General features: G+C 38.7%; 1 protein-coding gene across 21 annotated transcripts in view; it reads right to left on the bottom strand.

Annotated features, from left to right (window-relative positions):
* Nucleotides 1–216: 216 nt before the first annotated feature.
* CASK (calcium/calmodulin dependent serine protein kinase) overlaps nucleotides 217–22,810 on the bottom strand; it is a 118,103-nt gene continuing 95,509 nt past the window's right edge. For 7 of the 21 annotated variants that reach the window (XM_083437282.1, XM_083437296.1, XM_083437281.1 and 4 more), the window contains 9 exons: nucleotides 22,293–22,361; nucleotides 20,983–21,018; nucleotides 17,189–17,385; nucleotides 14,561–14,676; nucleotides 8,861–8,941; nucleotides 8,689–8,769; nucleotides 6,338–6,540; nucleotides 4,941–5,024; nucleotides 217–1,583 (listed from right to left, as the gene is read on the bottom strand). In XM_083437282.1, coding sequence (XP_083293408.1) covers nucleotides 1,407–1,583; nucleotides 4,941–5,024; nucleotides 6,338–6,540; nucleotides 8,689–8,769; nucleotides 8,861–8,941; nucleotides 14,561–14,676; nucleotides 17,189–17,385; nucleotides 20,983–21,018; nucleotides 22,293–22,361 — 1,044 coding nt within the window. In that variant the 3' untranslated portion in view covers nucleotides 217–1,406. The remainder of the gene's footprint in view (nucleotides 1,584–4,940; nucleotides 5,025–6,337; nucleotides 6,541–8,688; nucleotides 8,770–8,860; nucleotides 8,942–14,560; nucleotides 14,677–17,188; nucleotides 17,386–20,982; nucleotides 21,019–22,292; nucleotides 22,362–22,810) is intronic. The other 14 variants (XM_083437285.1, XM_083437300.1, XM_083437284.1 and 11 more) reach the window with 5 other exon arrangements.

Genomic DNA, 22,810 nt, shown 5'->3' with positions numbered 1-22,810 from the left:
GCATGTATAATATGCGCACATGCTAAAAATGTGACTGTATGAAGCAACCCTTATTTGCTAAGTGAGCCACAAGTCTTCAAGTCTTGCAGTCAAACCACGTATGCCAATCAACACAAAGATGGCGAGAATCCCTCCCCACCCTAAACATCTACAAAGGAGTTGACTGGCTTTTGAAGCACCTGAAGAATCCTGTGATGAAATGAATGACCCAAGGCATTTAATTGTTGAACACATAAAAGGAAGTATATTTAAAATAAAAAATTGGTCAGAATGTAGAGTCATTTACCGTTGAAAGGAATTTACAGGGCTGCGGCAGATGAGTCTTTTGGAATTGTTAGTTCATCGCAATGCCTAAACTGGTTTCTTCATTGCACAGTATTTTCTCTTAAAATGTGTGCATTTTCAAAACAATTACATACATATTAAAAATCAGCATTTCTTTGCTTAAACGTAATTAAAACGTTAATACTCTCAGACAACACAGATCTGAAATGGTGAAACCAGTAATTTTTTCCCCCTCCCACCTTTACAACAAATTAAATTGAGACAAAATTACAAACACATTTCACTACATGATTATTAATAAAAATTAGGATTTTTGTTTATAAAGTTGCCCAAAATGCAAGGGATGTGCATAGGTTTTACAACTTAGTCATAGTACTTAATTTTATTCCCTTGGGTACTTCCCCCCATGAACGGAATGTACTTTGCTGTAGATTACAGTTTTTTTTCAACACAGATACACCAACAGCATGAACGCTTGCGACTGTCCACATGCATTAAGAGTCAAGACCCAACTTCAAATCTCTATAAGTTTTACAGAGTTCTTCAAAGAGACAGTATCACATTATTCGGATATTACATGAAAGTACTTCAAAATACTATTCTAAAAATAAAAAAGCAAAGGAAGGCCATTAGAATTTAAGAATTGATCTTGTTATGATTGGGCTAATAATTTCAAATAAATAAAGGAAAGCAAGGTATTCCAATTCACAAAATCAGACTCTAAAAAGAATGTAGTGTTCCAACCCCAAGTTAAGTAACAGATCATATTATTATTAAAATAGATTATAGAAAGCAGCATCTATTTTGTGCAGTTTTAGGGGCCTTTGAAATTAAAAGCTATGATTTCCAAAAATATAACATTCCAAAGGATTGAATAATACATATATTTAAAGATACATTTTAATAAAGTTTAGGAGAACTGATTAAAAAAGATACTGTCTCTTTAAATTAGCATTTTCTCCTCCTATCTATAAGGACATGACGATAATTATAAATTTAGGTCACACTACATCTAGGTAGTCTCTAGGGGCCAAGACCTGTTGACACAAGGTCAATAACAAAGAGGTTCTTCCATGTATGAGGTGGTTCCCAGTAATGATAAAATTCTTCCGGTGGTAAGATTAATACACCCAGGAGACGGGAACCCATTGCGAGGCTGTACAAACAAGCTCAATGGCTTCCTCCAGATGCCTGATTGTTTCATCAATTTCATTGTTGATAATTGTAAGATCAAAGTAGTGTGCATATGTTCTCTGTAAGATTTCAGATTCCTTTTGCAAGCGCTGAAGAGATTCATCCTGCACAGTGATGGGGGAAAAGGGGTGGTGAAACACATGTATTATTTTCTTGCCATTATATCTTGCATGTGTTACTACCAAATGAAATTCTTACCTAAAAATTTGTCAGTGATTTAGTACCGTAATAAATGCCAAATTCCACTTAATTTGTTATACAGTTTGCCATAGTCAGGTTTCTCACAACACAACCATACACTTATCTACTTTCAGGGAGACTTGAATGGACAAGGAATGAAGATGAGAAAAAAGGATCAGCATAAACAAGGACCAAGGGGTATGGAGGGCTATGTCATTAAAGACAACACACCACATACAAGCTATTTGTCTTCTGTTATGCATTGATTTGATTAAGGCACATGAGCAATCTAATTCATTTCAGTGAAAGAAACAGATCTGCACGCATAAAGGAACATGAGCATGATTCTGTTGTCTCTTTCTAAATTGGGGGTGAGTGGGGGTGGAGCGAACCTGTGGCCTTGCAGATGTTATTGGATTCCAACTCCCATCAGTCACAGCTAGCATGGCCAAGGGTCAGGGATGATGGGAGCTGCAGTCCTGAAATGTCTGGAGGGCTACATGTTAGTCGCCCCCTTATTTAAATGAATGGGGCGGCCCTTGTGAAATCGCTTAATTCACACAAACTGGAAGTTCCTTTATTCACAACGAATTGGTAGATGGTGTTGACTAAAAGGAATACATTGTATGCTCTCTGGTACACATGAACTACTAAAGTGTATTAGAGAACAGGGAAGTTGTGAAACCATTACAGGATCATATTAAGTTTTTTCTGATGTGCACACTTTTGCAAACCCTTTAAAAGTGTGGGGAACCTGTGGTCTTTCAGATGTTGGATTTTCAACTCCCATCAACTCCAGCCAGCATGACCAACAACCAGAGAGCCGTATGTATCCCACATGTGCCCTAAACCTATAAATGCTGGTGTTGCCTTCCCAGGGACAACTCTGCTCCCTCCAATAGGAGCAGCCTATGGACACAAAGAGCTTCTAGTTTGGGTATTGTGCATTAGCAACATGAGACCTGTGGTATCAACTAATCCACAGATATATTGCTCCCTCTTCATTACTTTGGCCTATATGAAATTGCCACCACGGGAAACATTCACAGATCAACACACATTCTGAGAAAATTGTGTGAGGCTTTACTCTGAGCGCTTGTCATTTCCATTTGTACCACACTCCTCCTGAACAGGCACGTATCAGGAAAGGGAGGTGAAGCAGAAAAGTACTAAGATTCAGAGCCAATGGATTCAGAAGCCAGGCATGTTATAGCCACACCCTGGTGATACTATGGGCCTTAAAATGATCATGGTGTAAGGCAGGCACCTTCAACCTGCGGCCCTCCAGATGTTTTGGCCTACAACTCCCATGATCCCTAGCTAACAGGACCAGTGGTCAGGGATAATGGGAATTGTAGTCCCAAACATCTGGAGGGCTGAAGGTTGGGGATGCCTGGTGTAAGGCAAAGAAAGTGCCGTTGTTCCTCATTAGTCTAAGTATCTACCAAGAAGCTGCATTTTGGCTTCAGGGATATAACATTTTCCTATCAGCAGAGGCAGTGCTTTTTTTCTGGCAGTACTCAACAGTATGCAGTACTGGCACCCCCCCACCAATCTTGCGATAAGGTATATGGAGGGTGGGGAGAGCAAGCAAGCAAGCATGGCTAAAAGGGGGATTGCAAAAAGCAGGAGGCTGAGGCAGTGGCAGTGAGGAAAAGGAGGTCCTTGTTTGGGGCTGGAGTTGCTGCTCTCAGTCAACAGGTTGCATCATTCCCCCTCTTCTGCCCTGGACATGCTCCTATGCTGCTGCCTTGCAGTGCTGCAAGCTGCTGAGCGAGTGAGTGCCACTTCCCTTTCGTCTCTGCTCGCTCTTTGCATGTGTACGGGGTGGGAGGGAGAGAGAGAAGGCGGACAAGGCTCCACCGCCCTCCATTCTGGGGCTGGGGCAAGCCATAGAGGCGAGTGCGGACGGTGGCTGGGAGGCGGGGAAGGAAGGAGAAGGGGAGGGTGGGATGTTGGGTAGGTGTGAAGAGCAGAAGGGACAAGGTTGAAGGAGAGGTTGGAGAAGTGAGAGGGACACACAAAGTGGGCCTTTAATTAATGGAGGGGGGAGACAGGAGAGAGAGAAAAGGGAGGAAGAGAATCATGGTAAAAACTGTCACCCCTTTTTTTCTAGAAAAGAAGCACTGAATAGAGGTACTATAATTTTATATTTGGGAAAATGAAATATTTCCTTCATACACTGTTACTGAGACTCCTGCATGGATTGTAACCTGTGCATTCACTGGTCTGTGACATCATTACTGAAATGCAATTCCTGTTCCTGTCCATGTCTGGCACCTTTCCACTGTGCAACTTAAAATAATAAGGATTATATATTATTGGTTCCTAAGCTGGTACTTACAGGCAACTTTCTGCACCATTTTGGCAGCTAGATAAAATTAGTACAAGTGCAAGAAAATGAGAAGAAAAGTAAAAATGATAATTCAAGAAAAATAAACAAAACAAGGGCAGTCATGTAGGAGGATATGTCTGTGACATCACCACATCTTACACTTATTTCAATTTCTGTCTCCTTTTGTCAGTTCTGTCATACAATTTCAGTGAACAGGTGCTTGCTCCATCTTGGAATCACGAGTTCAGCATTTTGCTTTTTATAAAATGCAATACCAAAATATATACAATTACACCTAGACACTATTGACACTTGATACAAAATGAAATGAATAAAATAGATCTATATGGAAGTTTTAAGCAGCTGGGCTTGGACAAAGTAAAAAACAAACTCCTACTTTCCCAATAAATGTAAGTAATGCTAAAAATTGTTTTAAAGATTAAAAGGAAAAGAAGCTCTGATAATGTCTTCACATCACAAGACATTGTCCAAACTAAATCTATATATTTAAAAAGGCCATTCTCTGTCTTGTGTGTAAAGAAACTTGATGTGAACTTCTATTTAGGGACAATCAAGGACATAAAACAGAGAGGCAGACTTCCATCATCCTCTCATGCATTTTCAGTGAACGACTGTGCAGAAATGAGTGGTACAGACATGTCCTTAGAAATATGTGCTTTTAAGGTAGGTTTTAAAACAAGGTAAAACAGGTAAAGAAAAAGGGATATTTATGCAAATGATGATTTGAAAGGAAAATGAATGAATGGACGTAGTCTTAAACTTCCATTACAGTACAGAGAAACAATAATGAATATAAGATTTCTTCATCAAGATTTCATTCATCACTATTATCTATCACATTAAATTCTGTCAAATAGGGATGAAGTTTCTGTTTGTGCCTATTCTTAAGTACTCTACAAATATGATTTCATTGCAAAAGTCTTACCTCGTTAATGCCTGGGGTAATTGTAGGTGCAGCGATAAAAACAACAAAAGGAGCAAACTCTGCAGTCCTCAGGACCTTCAGGGCCTAAGGAAAGAATATTTTAGGAGGAGGAGCATGGCATACATTGTAATACATTTGAAGACAAAACATGATTCTGGATCCTTTTGGAAGCCAAATTGTAAGTTGACAAGTGTTTCCAACCTTGCAGTGCCCGAAATGTCTATGCATTGTTAGAACTCGTTTATGTCAATGGTACTACTGAATGTAAAAAATAAAATATAATACAAGGGCCCCCAATTTTATCTGGGCTTGGCAGGCAGACACTATTTGTGGTTCCCACTGACCCCCACCTGTCCTCTGACTTTCTGTTCGTATCAGGCATTGGTGACACTTGGAAGTAGGCTAGAGAACTTAGGAGTGACAGCAAGAGGGGAAGAGATCTTTACCACCTTTGATTTCTCTGTGATGTGCAGAGAACTAGGTGAAGGGGCTTTCATTTGCTACTAGGTATCCAGGAATAGCAGGTATGTGTAACTGCTGCTGACTACCAGGTCGCAACAGTTGTAGGTATTTGATGTTTGATGTTGAAGATTTTGCAAACCAGTACTCAAGCTGATATCATTGCAATTTATACAAATGAGAGAACCCATCTGCACAATTCCTATTGTTCATAAGACAACCTGCAGTTTAAAAAACTGTTTCCGGCTGCAACTGTTCTTACTAGTGCTTGAAAAATAGCAAGAAACACTTTGGGCTATGTATGAAGTCTTTTCAGGAGCCCCGCCAAATTTTAATATTTAGAGAGGAAATGTTCCCCCACAAGCCCCTTGGCTGCATCCTTTCCCACTGCTGTTCACAGCTTGCTTATCCCTCTACTGCTGATTCAGTGGCATTTTATATTCCCCAGGTTCTCTTCCCTGAATGATCCCAGCTGATCAGGGATCATGTTGCAAAGGCAATGATTTCACAGACAATAAGGTTTGGCTATGTGTCAACCCACATTCTAAATGGGTACGGAACATCCATGTTGCTGAGGTGGCTACACCCCACTAACAAGACAGTGTACTGGCCTGATTGCCTAAATAATTAGGGGCACCCTTGGAAAATATTTTCACAAACTTTTGTGGCCCACCTGGGATGTAAAACACACTGCAGATGGACTTTTTGTTTCATATTTCTTTTTGCAAGAGACAAAAATGTTCAGAAAAAGGATACATAGTTAGCTCTGATTCATTTTGTGGGAAAATGTCATATGTTTTTCATATATACCAACAATTTAAAAATCAAGTTCATATATGAAGAAAAGCTCATTAACATATCAAATGTGTTAATTTAGCGCCAAAAATAAAACTGTGTTATATATTTGTAATATATGAGTTAGTCACTTCTATATCTACCTGAGGTTCTACGTCAAGTATTGCAATTAATCCCTGTTCATGGATCTTCCGTATTGTTTCCAGTTTTGTCCCGTACATTGCATCTTCATGGCTACCATATTCCAAATATTCGTTGTTTGAAATGTCCTGCATCATTTGGTCATGTGATACGAAGTAATAATTCTTTCCATTCTCTTCATCTTTCTTTGGTGGTCTGGTTGTATCTGTAATTACAAGAGTCAGAACACTGAAACTAGCTCTTTGTTCACTCCCCATGTTTCATACACACCCAATCTATAATACAGACATACATACAGGATGGTTGCCAATGCTGTCCATGAGCAATGGAGCAGACTTCTGCTCATGTAAGGGGACTTCAACTTCCCCTCAACCCCTTTGCAGCAGCTCCTTGCATGCCCTCAAAATTTGCTCCAAAGGATTATAGACCGTCCATATATTCTGATGCCAAAGACATTCATAAGTAAATATGGTGGACTATTATTTTTCTCGAAGCAACTAACATGAGTCTGACCAAACTGCGGGAGGCAGTGGAAGACAGGAGTGTCTGGCGTGCTCTGGTCCGTGGGGTCACGAAGGGTCAGACATGACTAAACGACAACATTATTCTTCACCTTCATATATTTGTATTTGCAAAGACTACCACTAATTATTTCAGTATTTTTACATTGTTTTGTCATGCGATGGAAAACAAGAATGATGTTTTTCAAATTGCAGAACACTGAAGAAAACACTTCTGAAAGCAATTCTTTAGAATAATTTTTTAAAAATGATTTTATTACGAGTATAGCAGCCCCATATTTTTACTACCCACAGTTCATAATATCTCAACCTCAGAAAACGTATAGGTAAGTTAATGTTGTAGTTATCCATAGCTGTATCTATTGTAAATGTGGCTGCGTGAAAGTTCCACATTTGTACTGTGAGAAGCAGACAGCCAGGGAGTCGTGCTAGGGCTGGAGGTGGAAGGAAATAGGAAAAACTGACTAAATTTGCCACGACAGATCACAAAACGGTGTGAATTTATGAGGGAAAGTATTTTGCTTCTGCACTAGGGTTCTTTGGTGCTGTTGAGGTATTCCACTTCCACAGTCAGCTGGAAGGGGTATATGAAAGAAGCTACACTTGAAACTACATAATGCTATAATCCCCATTACAATTCTGCAATGCCCATTGCTTGTTGTCAAGGCCCACTCTAGCTGGGGTGTCCCCCCTCACTTACAGAGCCAATAGACACCATCTGCCCTATGAGGAGAAAAAGAGGGCAAAGACAATAAATGATACAGTATGAAAAGTTGGCTTAGGCTTGGGCTTGCTCTAGGTGGACCACCCAGGGGCCAGACACAAAACCCCCGTGAGGAGGAAGAAGAGGGTGAGGCACAGAGAACATGAGGTCAAGCAGTCTCCCCACCCCCCAAGCCTGCTTTACATACTGTATCATTTGTTGTAGGCCTTTTAAACTGTAAACCACCCTGGGTGCTTGGGCATAAGGGCAATGAATAAATAACATAATTTTGCACACAGAAGATAGTTGTAGGCAATCTCCGGTAGTAGATGATGTGAAATATTCCTTCCTGAGATCCTGGAGAGCAGCTGACAGAGTAGAAAATATTGGGACAGACAGCAGAAGCTGCCTTCTACTACTTCAGATGATTGGTGTACGTGGCTCAAGTTGCTGCTCTGAGATTGGGGTTAGGATGCAGAGAAAGGAAAAGTTGAAATGTCTGTATTGAAATGTGTTCCAAAAAACACAGCCAAGGGTTTTGCGGTCAGGAAAAGGACAGAAAATTTATTTTCAGCCTTATGATTGAAAGGGCACACAAAAAAGCTGGAAGTGTTTCCAGGAGGCAGTTCCTCTCATGTTGGTTTGATCAATGATCTCTACTGGGTGTAGAGAGAAAGAGAAATTGCCTTCTTAACTATCAGGTGCGTTCTTTATGCAGCACTTTCTCCTGCAGTCGTCTCTTGCAATGTATTTGCGCTCTGCTTATTGCACAACAATGTATATTATTAATTAATTAAATCTGTATACTGCCTTTCATCTGTAGATCGCAGGGCGGTTCCCAACATAAAAGTTGCGCATTAGTTATGGTCAACCTCTGACTGAAGCATTGCAAACAGCCTGGGGATTGTTTCCAGTGTACAGTAAATTCAGGCCATATTCCATACATGGTTTACAGAATGCACAAAATGAAGCAGGCGGCAAGGGACTTGATGGAGTTGGTAGAGGAACTCTGAAAACAACCACTATATTTAGCTTTTAATCAAATTACAATTGTTGGAAAGTAACAAATTAGGTATATCATAATAAGTAGTTAATATGCAGCTATCTGCCTCATAACACAGTTACTTACGTGGAATAGGGTATGCAAATCTGTCTGGATGTTTTGTGATTAGTGTATTTTTTATATGTCGTCTCCCAACACCATGTGCTCCTACAGGAAAGGAAATTTAATATTATCACAGAAATTCAAAATTATGTTGTTTAAATTTCAATTATAGAACAAAAATGATACTTGAAATTACCTAGTAAGACTAGTGTTTTCCTTTTGAATGCTGGCAATTTTACTACTTCTTCATATGTGACAAGATCTAATTGATCAAACACTGAAACAGAAAACAAAAGCCAGAAATAAGGTGAAAAAGTATAGCGAATCTACCTAATTTTCCACAAATGCCAAATTTATAAGCTAAACCAATATTTTAACCATCCATTTCCTTCTTTCAATTTATTAAACAAACTAATTTTGCTTCAATATTAAGATCATATTTCAAATTGCATGCTTAAGAATTTGAGATCATGCACTATGCACGTTACAAAAAATTAGTGCTTCTGGAAAATTCTGGGATTCCTGAAAGTGAGCAATAAAGTTTGTAGAAAGATGAATACAAATATGAGAACATCTACTTACACAGACAATAAAGATTTTGATTTTATCAAAACTATGGAAATGCATTAAATTGTTTGGTTTTATTGTTTTACTTACTCTTCCATGTACATTTATCAGATTAATTGTAAGTAGAGTTCTCTTCACACAGAAGTGCTAATTTTATATTAACATGCTCTCTAAATTTCAGAAGGTGAGTAAAGATCTGATGACAGAGGATGGCTTCACGGCACACTATAAAGCCACCACCATAATTCAAGCATTTAATAAAATATGACTCTAGTAAAGGTTCTCAATTTTCCTTATGTTTACTGCAATGCGATCTCAAACCACTGTCAATTGCTATGATGCAGCAAATCAAATTAAAAACCCTGTCCTTACTTGTGGCCAATAATGACAGGTTTCTGGTGCTTTAATAATTTCTGTAGAAAACAATTGTCAGCTGAAGGATTTAGGCCAATTGTAATGGTATATTTGAATAACTAAATTATGATGATGTTAATAGTGAAGAAGCCATTCTATTAAACATTGTCTACTATGATTTTGAAAAAAAAGGGAGGACCTAACAGTATGCATGGCTTAACTTTAATCAGAGTACCATTTTAAATTTAGATTCAGAACCAGGACATCCAAACATTTTTTCAGTCATATGTCCCCGAAAAGCTGGAAAGACGTATTTCCAGGACAGGACAGCACAGTCAGTGGGTGGATCCAGATTAACTGCAGGTGTAATTCTGTCCATAGTACTCTCCTGCTGTCATTGGTCAGTTTTCCCATTCTCCAGGCAGCCTCCTCTGCCTTCCTCCCAACAAGCTGCTCTGGAGGATCAGGAAAGCCTCCGAAGAGCATGAGGAGGGGCTAGGAGAGTTGCAGAGGGAGTGGGGAAATGAGTGACAATTACGTCCTCCCCTTCTTCCAAGGGAAGTCTCCACTGGATCTCAGCCCATTTTGGCCAGCTGAAGGTCCCCTTTCATTTGTGGAAGGCTACGTTTGGACCAAATCTATCTCCAGGAACAGCAATATTATGTCAAGAATGTTAGAAAGCATTCAGTTTTGTTTTTTAAAAAATAAACCCCACACCCCATATAGCTGCTACGGTGGCAGAGGTGTCCCTTGAGATCAAAAGGTGGGGATAAACACTTGATGAATTAAAAGCCAATATCTACTTCAGCAAGCAAAACATTTTAGTTTCAAAAACATTTCCAGGCAAATTCTAGGTATTTTTTAATATTTACATATTTAACATTTCTTCAGAGCTATCCCTAAACATATCTCAAGAACTTATATTGCCATGTACCAAGAACGTGTGTCAGTTATATCCTCAGGTTATTAAAATCAAAGAGCTTGTTCTACAATATCCCACCTATGTCAGTAACTAGTAATATTAAGCCCTAAAAATTTTCCCTTCTGAAAAACTTAACTCCAGCTCCCCAAAATAATATATCATGCTAATAAGAATAAAAATGGTCACCCGGTAGTACTTTTCAGGCCCTTGCTATATTTGCTAAGAGTAGAACCACCCTTAGTGAAAACTGAACACAGTTCCTTAACTACAAAACAAACAGAATAAAACATTCTGGTAAATAATCATGACCACTAATAATTTCAGGGTTTCCAACAGAAATGAAGAAATGACTTTTTAAACACAAATTCAGGAGTACATGGACACATTTACAGACTGAACTTTTAAACACTTCTACACTTCTAGCTAACAAAGAAAAGGAGTTATTGAAAGGAAACCGTAAGAAGCAAATAAAGAGGCATTGTCACTTGACAGGTTACTTACATGCACAGAGGCCATTGGGATTAAGACAGCATGAAAAATGTACAGGGGTCATTGAAATATGGCTCATAATATATTAGTAAAATAAAAGTATATGCACAAAATAAACTTCACCATGCAATAGTCTAAACACAAGGCAAATAAATCACGTTAAATGATAAGCATGTTTTATAAAAACTTGGCTCTGTCCTGTAAGTTGCTGTCATTGGCATTACCAGACGAATAATTGAATATGCCTATGGTCTGGTGTTTAGAGAAAAGAAACCCACAACACTTGGCCTTTATAAATTCAAGGTTGTAGCCAATGCTTCTGTGTGCAACTGGAAGTCCACTCACAGAGCACTAGATTCCACTCTTACTTTATAATTTTAAAATAAAACTTAGAAGTAATAACCTGCACTTCAAATTAGCTGTAGATATTGATGGGCAAGAATGAGCCTCATGGCGAGAATTTCTAAAATAACTAGGATAAAAAGGAATTCAGAGATAGCAGAAATAGGAGAGAAGGTAGGAAATACTGCCTATACACTATAAATACAGGGTTGAATTCCATGGTGTCCTTCCATTCAGGGAACAGTTTGATCTAGAGGACTATTTCCTCCCCATTTTTTGTAGGATAGAATGCCCTTTCCCCCTGAATGCTTAAATCCGCTTCACAGACTTATAATTCCCTCTTCTCTTCTGCCAGTGGAGGTCTCCACTATATCAAAGATGCTTCTGCAAAAGGAATGATTCCTTCCAATTGTGGAAATGCACCATTGGATATCACTCAAAGGGAGGAGAAAAATAAATAAAGTTTGAATTTTGGAACTTATTTTAAAGAGCTTTCCCTTCCTTGTGAAGTATGTGTCTAGCCATCTGGTTTGTTTGGAGGACACCATTTATAAGTTGTATTTTTAAAAAATTAAAAAACACATTACTAACAAGGCAGCAACATGCCTCCCCATCAGTACTGAGAATGAGATGTTGCGCATGTGCAAAGGTTGAGTAATTGAAAGGAAAAGGTGGAACAATGGGGCGTGAAAGAATTAAGGGAGGAAGGGTTGCAGAGGTGGTTTTAGCAACTGGCCTGTACGCTACAGATTCCATAGCATTTTTAAAAAACCCAAATATATTAAAAACACACAGATTGAGGGGTCCTGACAATCTCTATGGTAGCAGCAAAGCACAAAGAACTCTGGATTTATTTTGGGGGATTGGTGTCTGACACCCAGAAAGTTTCTGCCATCAGCCAGTAGTTTCAAATTCTCTTTGATAAGAGACTGTAGTAGGGACAGGACCACTCATTCACCCAAAGCACAAGAAACAGGCAAGAAGATAATGACACACAAATCAGGTATCCAAGTTATATGGCTCCATTTTTGCCTATTTACTTACTTGTTATTGCCTCAGATTTAAAATACATGTACAACTACCTACAATTTATTGTGACTCATCATCATAATAAATACTGGACTCCTCCTAGATTCCATAAATTATGAATGGACCAATCCCCACCAAACCTAGAATATTAGGTGAATTGGGGGCATGAAGTACGATAGTTCAAATGAAGTGCTGTTAAATCCCATTCATTTCAGAGGGTGAGTTAAGCACATGCTTAAATCTCTCTGCTGAAATCAATCGGACTTAACACCGTTTACCTCAGATAGATTGGGCCTTTCCAATTTGAAACATTTACTGTTTGAATTTTATTCCTGTTACCTTAAACACATTTGAGTTTTTCATAAGACTCTCTGCAAGGAAATGCACCCCACCGGCAATATGAAGCAATTTCCAAATTGCCTGCCCATACTAAATTAAAATGCACTAATCCTAAGAACAATGTAGAAGGAAGTCTTACTGAATTCACTGCCTCTGATTGTATTGTAACAGTTTTTTCACAAGGCAGATCCATCTAGGTAATGGTCCATTTTGAAGTACATTATGGCGCTTTATATTGGTAACTAACACAGCAGAATAGTACAGAGTGGTGTGTGGGAAAATCCACTTCAGAAAAACATTCACAGTAGATTTCAATCTATCATTCAGGTGACACGAGTTTGCAGGCCATGGGGGAACAGCTTGTGTTCTCATATGAAGATTTGATGTTATACACAGGAGCTTATTACCACACACTGGAATATGTATGCAGACTATATTTTCACACTTTGACTATTGCTATTAATCTTCAACTTGTTTTTGTAAAAAACTTAAATATTTTTAAAACAAACAAGTGAACAGGCACAGTCCTAATTTTAGGAGCTTGGAGCAAAACATATAGAATAGAAATAATTATGCTAATAAATATGAAAGGAACTTTTGTCTTTAATATACAAGCAACCCTTATGAATATTTGCACTGTCCTTTTCTATTTGTCAGTGTAGCTCGACTATAAAAAATATCCGTTCTGTTGCACCAATGGATGCCCACTCACAATACATTGTATCTAATGCTTAGATACTATTTCCAACTGTGCATAGGACACTGAAGGACAAAGTGGGAGGTGTCTATGTTAGCATGAAAAGCAAGGGGGAAGGATTTACAGGAATTTTCACTGCTGCATTCATATAATATATTTTAGAGAATAGCCCCCAAATGTAGAGTCTGGGTGTGTGTGTCTCAAAATGTGTGCACAGTTCTGGTGAAATATTTCCAAATTTGGTGAGAACCTGGAACTGACACATTCAAGATATCGAAACTCCTCAGTCTCAGTCATGTTCATTGCTCCTCTCCTCCCCTGCCCCACAACAGAAACTGTACCTAGGTTGTCCCTAATTTCCCACCCTTTCTTCTATAGCCCTTTCCCAAACTCCTTAAAAACAAAAATCCCTTCCTTCAACTATAGCAAAGGAATGAAAAATATACAACAAATTGTATATTTAAGCAAGTTCCAGAATTTGGAAGTGCCCTATAACGCTTAATTGTCTGAGTGTCAGAGTACCACAATACATCTTCATCACAAATACAGTGCCCACAGTCACATTAGACCGAAATGTCTTAACACAAAAACTTAAAATATAAACCCCCTAAACGCAAACATACAGTAGATGAAAATATGCATAATTTTCAGTTTCATTGTAATGAAATCCATGATGTACCCAGTCTCTTTCTTTTTGCTAATTCCCTTTGAGACTTCCTCAGATGTGAGAAGCATCAAATGTAATAAATTACACTAACTCTCTAAAGATATGCATAATGTTAAACTTATTAAAACTGTTTTATTTCTTAAGAGCACTGTATTTTCTTGGAAGTTCAACTGCATATGCAAATTCTGTACAGCTGCAAAAACATTCTTGTACAACATCTCAGATTACCTAACACCGTCTCCAAGAGGCAGATCTTGCCCCAGATGCTTCAGCACATTTTCCATATTCAACTTATGCTAACCATTGCTTTTCCCATATATTGTTTATTCACCAGTATCTGTTTAGCGCTTATGCTTTCTTACGCTTCAATGTCTGGATTTTTTAAGTTAAATGTTTCCACTGAGAGACATTGGTGAAATTAAAATTTTACTTGATAATGAACAATGCAGCAATGTTAAATACAGCTTTATGTGCATTATGTTTTTCTCACCTGCATTGTGCTTTGCTAAGTATTTGTCTTTGTATTGCTTCTTTTTCTTTCCAAACCAAGTACAGCTTGCCTGCTGCTCTTGTTTAGTCTTCTCCATAGCAATACAAGCCACTCGCCTTGTAGGTGAAGAGGAAAAAACTATCAGCTTGTTACTAAAGATTACTTTTTTAATGAAGCAATGTTAATATTTATCTTTAACATAATCTCCCCCACCATTTTTTTTTTTGCAGGACAGATTAAAATTCATTTCCCAGCTTTCACATTCGAATTTTTGATGACCCTTTTCAAAGCACCAATTCCTTGTTTACCACACCAGCAGCCACCATGGAGTCAAATGAGTTATTGCTGCTTTAAAAGATAGCTGCAGCTGCTGAGAGGAGCTAAGGCAGGGGCGAAGCAGCACTTTGACAGCTGTGGCTCTTTTCATCTGTCACAGCACAGGGCATGGCAGAAGGTACTCCAGTTTCTCAAAGCCTCTCATCCTGCCACGGCTACCGACTGTCATGATTGATGACAGGAGGGAGCTCCTGGGGCAACTCTCATGAACACAATCCTCCAATAGCAGGGTGATCTGTAAACCAAACTTAAATTACATGACCTTCATAGTCTAAACACGAAGGAAGGCCTTGATTTCATTCGCATTGCCAAAAGCAGGATGGACTGCTGCTTAATCCATAGTGGTCCAGTTTGTTCCACCTGGTCACAGTGGTAGCCTTCCTTTTAGTAGATACCCAGTACAGACTATATCCACATATAGGATAAGGCTGAGACTGAGATTTTATCTTAGAGACTTCTTAATTACAGACCTGGTCTTCAGGTTTGCTATTATCAAGCCTTTAGCAGGAACTTCATGGCTGCTATGACAATCATTTGGCTATGCTGATGTGTTACAAACCCAGATAATGGCCTAAGATTATAGGATGCATTTCTGCTACTGAAGTCTAACAAGTATGATCTTGGAAGCTGCCTTGGTGGGGTGCTGACTAAGAACCATATATAAGTTGCCCTGAGCTCCTCAGAGGAAGACTAGGGCGTAAGTTTAATTAATTAATTAGAAACCACACACAGAAGGCAGGATACACTCTTGATTAAGTGTTGTGTAGCAGGAGGCAGTGGAAGACAGAAGTGCCTGGGGTGCTCTGCTCCATGGGGTCATGAAGAGTTGGACACGACTAAACAACAACAGCGTCCTAGATTTAGGTAGCCAGGGTATAAGGGTATCGTTGTAATACATTTTGTCAGGAATTGACCACAACCTTATGTAGGCCTGAGTAGTCTCAGTTCATGCCAGAAACTGATGGATCCTTTGGCTTTACAGAATTATTTGGAGGATTTATCCATTGACACTAAAGATCACTCTGGTGACAGAATGGTTGATATATGAAATCAAAAGTTGAGTATGGCTACAGTGCTGTGGCAGCTAGGCATTCTCTTCTCACACTTTTGTAAGGTGCTACTCCTTAGTAACTGAATTGCTAAGAAACTTAAAGCAGCAGGAAAAGCAACTGAGGGCAAGCAGTGTAAGATTCAGGCCGAATCAAAACTAAGCACAACACAGATATCATTTGAAGGTCATGCCATGGGAGTGAAACAAATGCCATGCCATCTGGTGGAGCTCTTCTGCGTAGGCTAACTGCAGTTTGTTATGGACTTGCTTTGCAAGGCATTTGCAGATAAACAACATTGTCTTCAATCTGATCTGGACACTGCTACTACATGATAGTATCCAAACAGAGGCACTGAAAGTATCCTCTTATTTGTCCGATGCCAACATGCTGTAAGGGAAAATGTTAGCAACCATTTACACTAAAAGGAAGAGCAGGTTGTTGAATGGGATTACCAACACATTTTTAAATTAGAGAAAGCTGCTGCTGCCTCAGATGACAGCAATGATAAAAGCCCTCTGAAGGCTAGTGTATAAGCAGATAATTTATACAGCTACTATCTAGTGTCTAATCTCACTATTATTTTAAAGATGGTGGGGAAAAATGGTTGCTGAATCACACAACTCTCCCCAAACAATTTGTTTGGTTTAGTGGATCTGGCAGTCTAGCCAAGGAAGGGCAAATGCAACACCATTTTCAACCATAAATTTCTCATGGATTGTCCACAGCACTTGTTCAAAATATCAATGAGAAAACATCATAGCAGCACTCATCTGCGTCTTCACTGAATTGTTGATAGAAATGATTATGGAAGGCATATTTTAGTTTGTGGGGCATCGTATCCAATGGAATGGGTGTTCACCTTGTTGTGAGACATGCTAAACACCCATTCCGTTGGAAACGACACTCCACTCCCAAAACTACACTTCAGGTAAGACCATTTTTTCTTTTCTTTGTCACAAAGAGGCTGCCTGAATAAGTTCCACAGGGACTGATCTTATCACTGCAGTGTTACCACCACTTACCTCTCCCAGGAGTAGTCTCAGGATATATGTGCATGTTCTTGCTATAACAGTGTATGTGTGTTTTGAGCACTAGACTGAATGACCAATTTAATTGACTAAATGAAACACCTTTTTTTGCCAGAAAAAAGGGAACAAATGTTTCAAATTGTAGGCACATTTTGACAGACCAATTTATTTTAAATTACAGACATATTAATTTTATAAAATTCCAAACATACCATTCCTGAAGCTCAGGAGACGGAATGAGGCCTGCAGTTCCATTTTTTGAATTCTCCAGTTTACCCTGCCACCAATTGTGATCATCTTTGCTAATAATCTGGATAATATCACCAACTCTAAATCTGATACCAGCTTCTTTGCAGGGAATGAGGTCATCCTTTGCTGGGTCATATTCAAATTGTGCTCTTACATATATCTATAAAACAGGAGTTTGTGAAAACAATGCGATGTTAATATGGTTAGAACTGACAGGTGAAATGTTACTCTATAATCTAACTATCACTGTTTGCATCCAGGATTGGAAGATACCAGTATTAGACATAAGAATGACGGCTGAAAACAAAACAGAAAAAGCTGGAAAGAACTGTGGTGATGATTTTGATGAAGCCTTTAATTGGAGTGCTTTAACATTCCATTGAAACTCTGAAATTCTACTTCACCTCTTTGTCTGTTTGCATTAAAATATTGTTACTAGTTACTCAAAATATGAAATAGAAATATGTATTACTTAATGGACAATACCTTAACTAACAAAAACTTTAATTCAGAAGATGAAAAATAATAATGCACACAGTGCATCTTTACTATGTGCTGAACACAAGCTATATTACTAGGGGCATATCTATAGGCAGCTTCCTGTGTTCTAAATCTTTCATTTTTATGTATGTTAAGATTCCATTTGACCCAGACCCTGGAGGAAGAGGACTGGGACCCCACGGCAGATCCCACCCCAACTGAAGACCTCAAGCAACTGACAGAAAGCCAGTCTATAAAGTCCTGTTTCAACGATTCCTTGTCTGGGCTCCCCAATAACTTCCTCAACATCATCTCAAGTCCTGTCTTAATCCTCAGTTCTCCCTCATGCACCTCCAGCCTTCAGGAGTCATGACAGCTGTAGACAAGAAGGACAGAATCATAGAAGGAATGCCTAATTTTGCTGTCAGATGGCCAGAGGTCTACTGAGAGAAGGAAAAGATCTAGCCCTTAGATTCAACATGTATTGTATTAAATATATATACTAATTTAAAATCTGGAATTCTTGGTTGTATTTTCCCAAGTCTTGGGATTTTTTTTTTTTAATAAAGATGCTACTATTTTTGAAATTGATGAGTTAGTTTGAAATAATTTGTTGTTCAAGTGATGTTTTGGAATGAATTGCAAGCAGACAATACAGGATACAAAGAATTTTTTTGAGAAGCGTATCACTAAAAACATTAAGAGCAACCATTTAAGGAAAAAAGACATCAGAAGTAGGACACCTGCTAGACAGGCAGTTGGACCTTTGGAAGACAGGAAAGTTAAAGATGTATTAACAGGAAGAAAAGGAAATTGTGAGGAAGCTGAATGAATTCTTTCCATCCATTTTCACTGTGGAAGATGTAGGACAGATCCCTGTAGCTGAACTAACTTTCTCAGAAAGGGAATTTGAGGAACTGCGCCAAACAGTGATGACAAGAGATGAAATTCTGGGTCTTATTGACAAATTAAGGTAAAGGTAAAGGGTCACGACTGGACCATTAGGTCCAGTCGTGACCGACTCTGGGGTTGCGGCGCTCATCTCGCTTTATTGGCCAAGGGAGCCGGCGTACAGCTTCCGGGTCATGTGACCAGCATGACTAAGCCGCTTCTGGCGAACCAGAGCAGTGCACGGAAACGCCGTTTACCTTCCTGCTGGAGCGGTACCTATTTATCTACTTGCACTTTGATGTGCTTTTGAACTGCTAGGTTGGCAGGAGCAGGGACCGAGCAACGGGAGCTCACCCCGTCGCGGGAATTCGAACCGCCAACCTTCTGATCGGCAAGTCCTAGGCTCTGTGGTTTAACCCACAGAGCCACCCGTGTCCCTTATTGACAAATTAAAAACAGACAAATCCCTGGATTCAGGTGATATCCATTTTAGGAGTTTCTAAGAACTCAAACATGAAATGGCTGATCTAACAAAAATCTGTTAACACCTCCAAGATCAGCCTCTGTATTTGAGGACTGCAAAGGACCAATACTGCGTCTGTAAGGGTACCTTATGTCTAACTTAAAAGTTATTTGAGAGTGTCAGTAATCATACGGAAGGACTTATCTAGGCTATATTGCATACTTCGACTTTCAAAAAACTTTTTGATGGAATTTGTCATCAACGGAATCTGAGTACTTTTAGCGGTCAGTCATGGGATGAGAGGACAGGTCTTTTAATGGATCGGTACCTGGCTGAACAGTAACAAGTTAAGCAGGAAGACGAAAGTAGAAAAAATGACAGTTCTCACAATGACAGGATGTGAGGTCCCCAATATTGGGACCAGTGCTTGTTTTAACTTTGTCATGATGTAGAGTTACAGGTGAGTAACAAAGTGGCCAAGTTCATCCAGGGTGGTAAGAACAAACAGTGAGGCGCTCCAAACAAATATCTATTCAAACTGGGTGAATGAGCATTAAAATGGGAAATGAAGCTGAGGGTAAGCAAATGTAAACTGAAGCACATTCAGACAAAAAAAATATGATGACACACAATTGCTTCTTTGTAATATCTGAATCAGGGTCTAGATTGGTGTTTGAATGCCGTGAGTGGGCTGCATGAGGACACATAAACAGAGCTCAAATCCTATGTCTATTCCTTGACTGAGATAGCTTGGCCACTGTGGGTATGGTCCTGATACCCAGAAGACTGGACTACTACAGGGTGCTCTATGTGGGGTTGCCCTTGAGCTTAGTCTGGAATCTGCAGCTGTTGCAGAATATAGATGCTAGGTTGCTGACTGGGACACCCTGTTTACACCACATAAACCTCTGCCACAGTACTGCACTGGCTACCAATATGCTACTGGGATCAGTTCAAGGTTTTGCTTTTAACATGTAAAGTCCTAAACAACTTGCCTCACCCCATATACCCCTGCCTTGGAACTACACTCTTCAGATAGAGCACTGCTAAAAGTATCACATGCCCCAGAGGTGTGATTAGTATGCAGTAGAAACTAGGCTTTTAGTGTTGCAGCTCCAGCCCTTTGGAATCAGTTACCATTTGAAATCAGACAAACACCTAGCTGTTTTTATATTTAACTAAAGAGAGTTTTGTTTTAAAAGGCTTTTCATGAAATGTGACCCAGCCATTTTGTGCAATAATAACTGTAACTACAGAACTGGTTTTATTGTCCTTTGTTCATGGTGTTTGTAATACTTATTATTATTTTATTGTATACCACTTCAGTAATTTTTTGTTGTGAAGCAGTTTATAAACCTGCAAGCAAGCAAATAAATAAATAAATAAATTCTAAAGGTATTGCCAAATATTATCAGGATACCTGAGTAATAATCATAAATAAAGAAGTCCAGCTTGTAAGAACTGTCCCTTAATCATCCCCTCCTCAGCATAATGAAACTTAAGAAAATCTAGTATTTATTAAGACCAAAATACTCAAGAATGCACAACTACCACACATGAAAAACTGTTATGTATAGTAAATGCCTAAATATTATTTTCAGGGCAGCAAACGACAACCATGAAGATGCAATGAAAACGAAACATTAGAAGAATGATGGCATTAACACATCACATGGTCCTGAATCTAGCTACTATTAGAAATTATAATAAAAGTTGTAATAAAAAAATATATACAACTACATTTCAGGTCACAGGAAAATGGAACTATGATGAATCAGCTAGGTGAGTAAAACACAAAATGGGAAAAGTTTTTAGAGTTAAAGTCGGCACATCATGGAATACCACATTTGAGATGATAAGGAACGATTGCTACAAACTAAAGGCGCTAAATTAGGAAAGCTTCCACGTAGAATAGCTATTCACCTGTCGTCCTTTTGGTTGTGTTGTTGATGGCAAGTCCTGCAGAACAAAGCCAACCCAGGAAAAGAAAACTTCATTTTACTTTGAAAGCAGTCAACAGTATCAAAGCAAATAGTTAATTTGCAAGTATTAACAACAAATTTATTTTCAGAAATAACAATTTAATAGGAGAAAATGTCAAATCCAGGCTGTTTAGCAGCAAGCTGAAGAAAGCAGGTAAAAATTAAGCAGACAGAAAATGTGCTTTCAATAAGAATTCATCATCTTCAACACAAAAGCACCTGTAAGCAAAGGAGGACCCCTCTTTTAGTCTTAACATTCTAATTATACTCCTATTGGGACAATTATATAAATAAATTGTTTTTACAATTTGAAAGCTACTGTGTATCCAGCCGTTACGTCTAAATAGATTTCTAATTCATATAAATCTTAGTGTTTATACATAAACCAAATTATTCCTGTAGCTAATTACAATGGCAGTATTTTAAACAACATATAGAACAGTCTATATTGACGTTAATTGAAAGTTTGCAGAAACAGATACCATTTCTCATCTTATAGTACATGTGTTAACAGCACAATTATCTAAGTGTTTCTCAAGGAAGATCTGTCTACAGGTGCTTTCTAGTGTTTTACCATATATGTTCAGAGAAAAACAAATGATAAAAAATAGCGGTGTCTGCCATTATGTTTAACAGTACCTTTTTTTCCTGAACATATGACTAAAAAGAAAGTACTTTGTGTTAAAGATGTGATGTTAATAGCTTGGGATTATAAATGCAGTTTAAAGCCAGTTCCTTTTGCTTTTCATATCCAGGCAAGGCTCATATTTCACAAGAATATGTGCACATACCACAACAGCAGAGGACACACCAATTCCTTAACTGAGATAGCGGAAACCAATACTGCAATCTACAGAGCTTTAAAAATAAAAAATGTCCAGGTCTAAAAAAACCAAAACCCTCCAAATACCTGCTGTGCAAATGTTTTGCTTCAAAAGACCACTTCAAAAGTTGAAAATAGAAATTAGCCTTTTTGTTTAGTTTTGAGCAAGTCAGGATGAGGGTAATGATAAGCATATTTCAGGGATGAGTGAATTTTTACATTACAGTTGAATGTAACTCATTAAAGGGGTTTTAATGAGAAGATTATGTTGTCGCGTAAACCCTTGAATGAGAGCAAATGGGGAATTAGACTTCTAAGTATTCTTGATTTTATCAGCAGAACACAATTTTCTACTGAACATGTAATCATAACAGGAATGGTAGATGAGCACCAACAAGATCTGAATACTCTCTGTCTAGAAGTCTTACCGAAACAGAATTGTTAATGCTGCTATGGCCATTAGCTGGGGACTGTCTGGATGTAGAGGGGGAATCTCTCTGAAATAAGACACAAGGTTCATTATCACACAACACTACTGCAGAACACAGATATATTCATGTCAACAGTTATATCCACAGGCTTATGACCAATTATTTTGCCTTTTCTTTCCCCGTCTGCTTTCCACATCACACAAAGCCAAACCACAGCTTTGTGCAAACTCTGGGAGAGAGGCAAGTGGCTGCTTTGCTTCTCCCAGGTGGTCCTGATGCAATATTGTACTAAGCCATAGTTTTTCTCTGTGTATTGTTTAAACCTAGTTTAGCTGTCTCTAGACTAATGTTAAGCTTTATCCAAGGTTTTGTCCCATGGTTTACAGTTTGAGGTTTGTCTGGGAGAGTGAAACCATGCATCCAGATTCAGATGACACACTGAATCAAGCTATGGCTCAGCTCAGCAAAACAACAGGGGAGGAGCAAAACGATTACCCTCTCCTCTTCTGAAGTTC

The sequence above is a fragment of the Podarcis tiliguerta genome (genome assembly GCF_965153285.1).
Source record: "Podarcis tiliguerta genome assembly, chromosome: 4".
In the NCBI taxonomy this organism is placed as follows: domain Eukaryota; kingdom Metazoa; phylum Chordata; class Lepidosauria; order Squamata; family Lacertidae; genus Podarcis; species Podarcis tiliguerta.
This window is presented reverse-complemented; position numbering and strand designations above follow the sequence as displayed.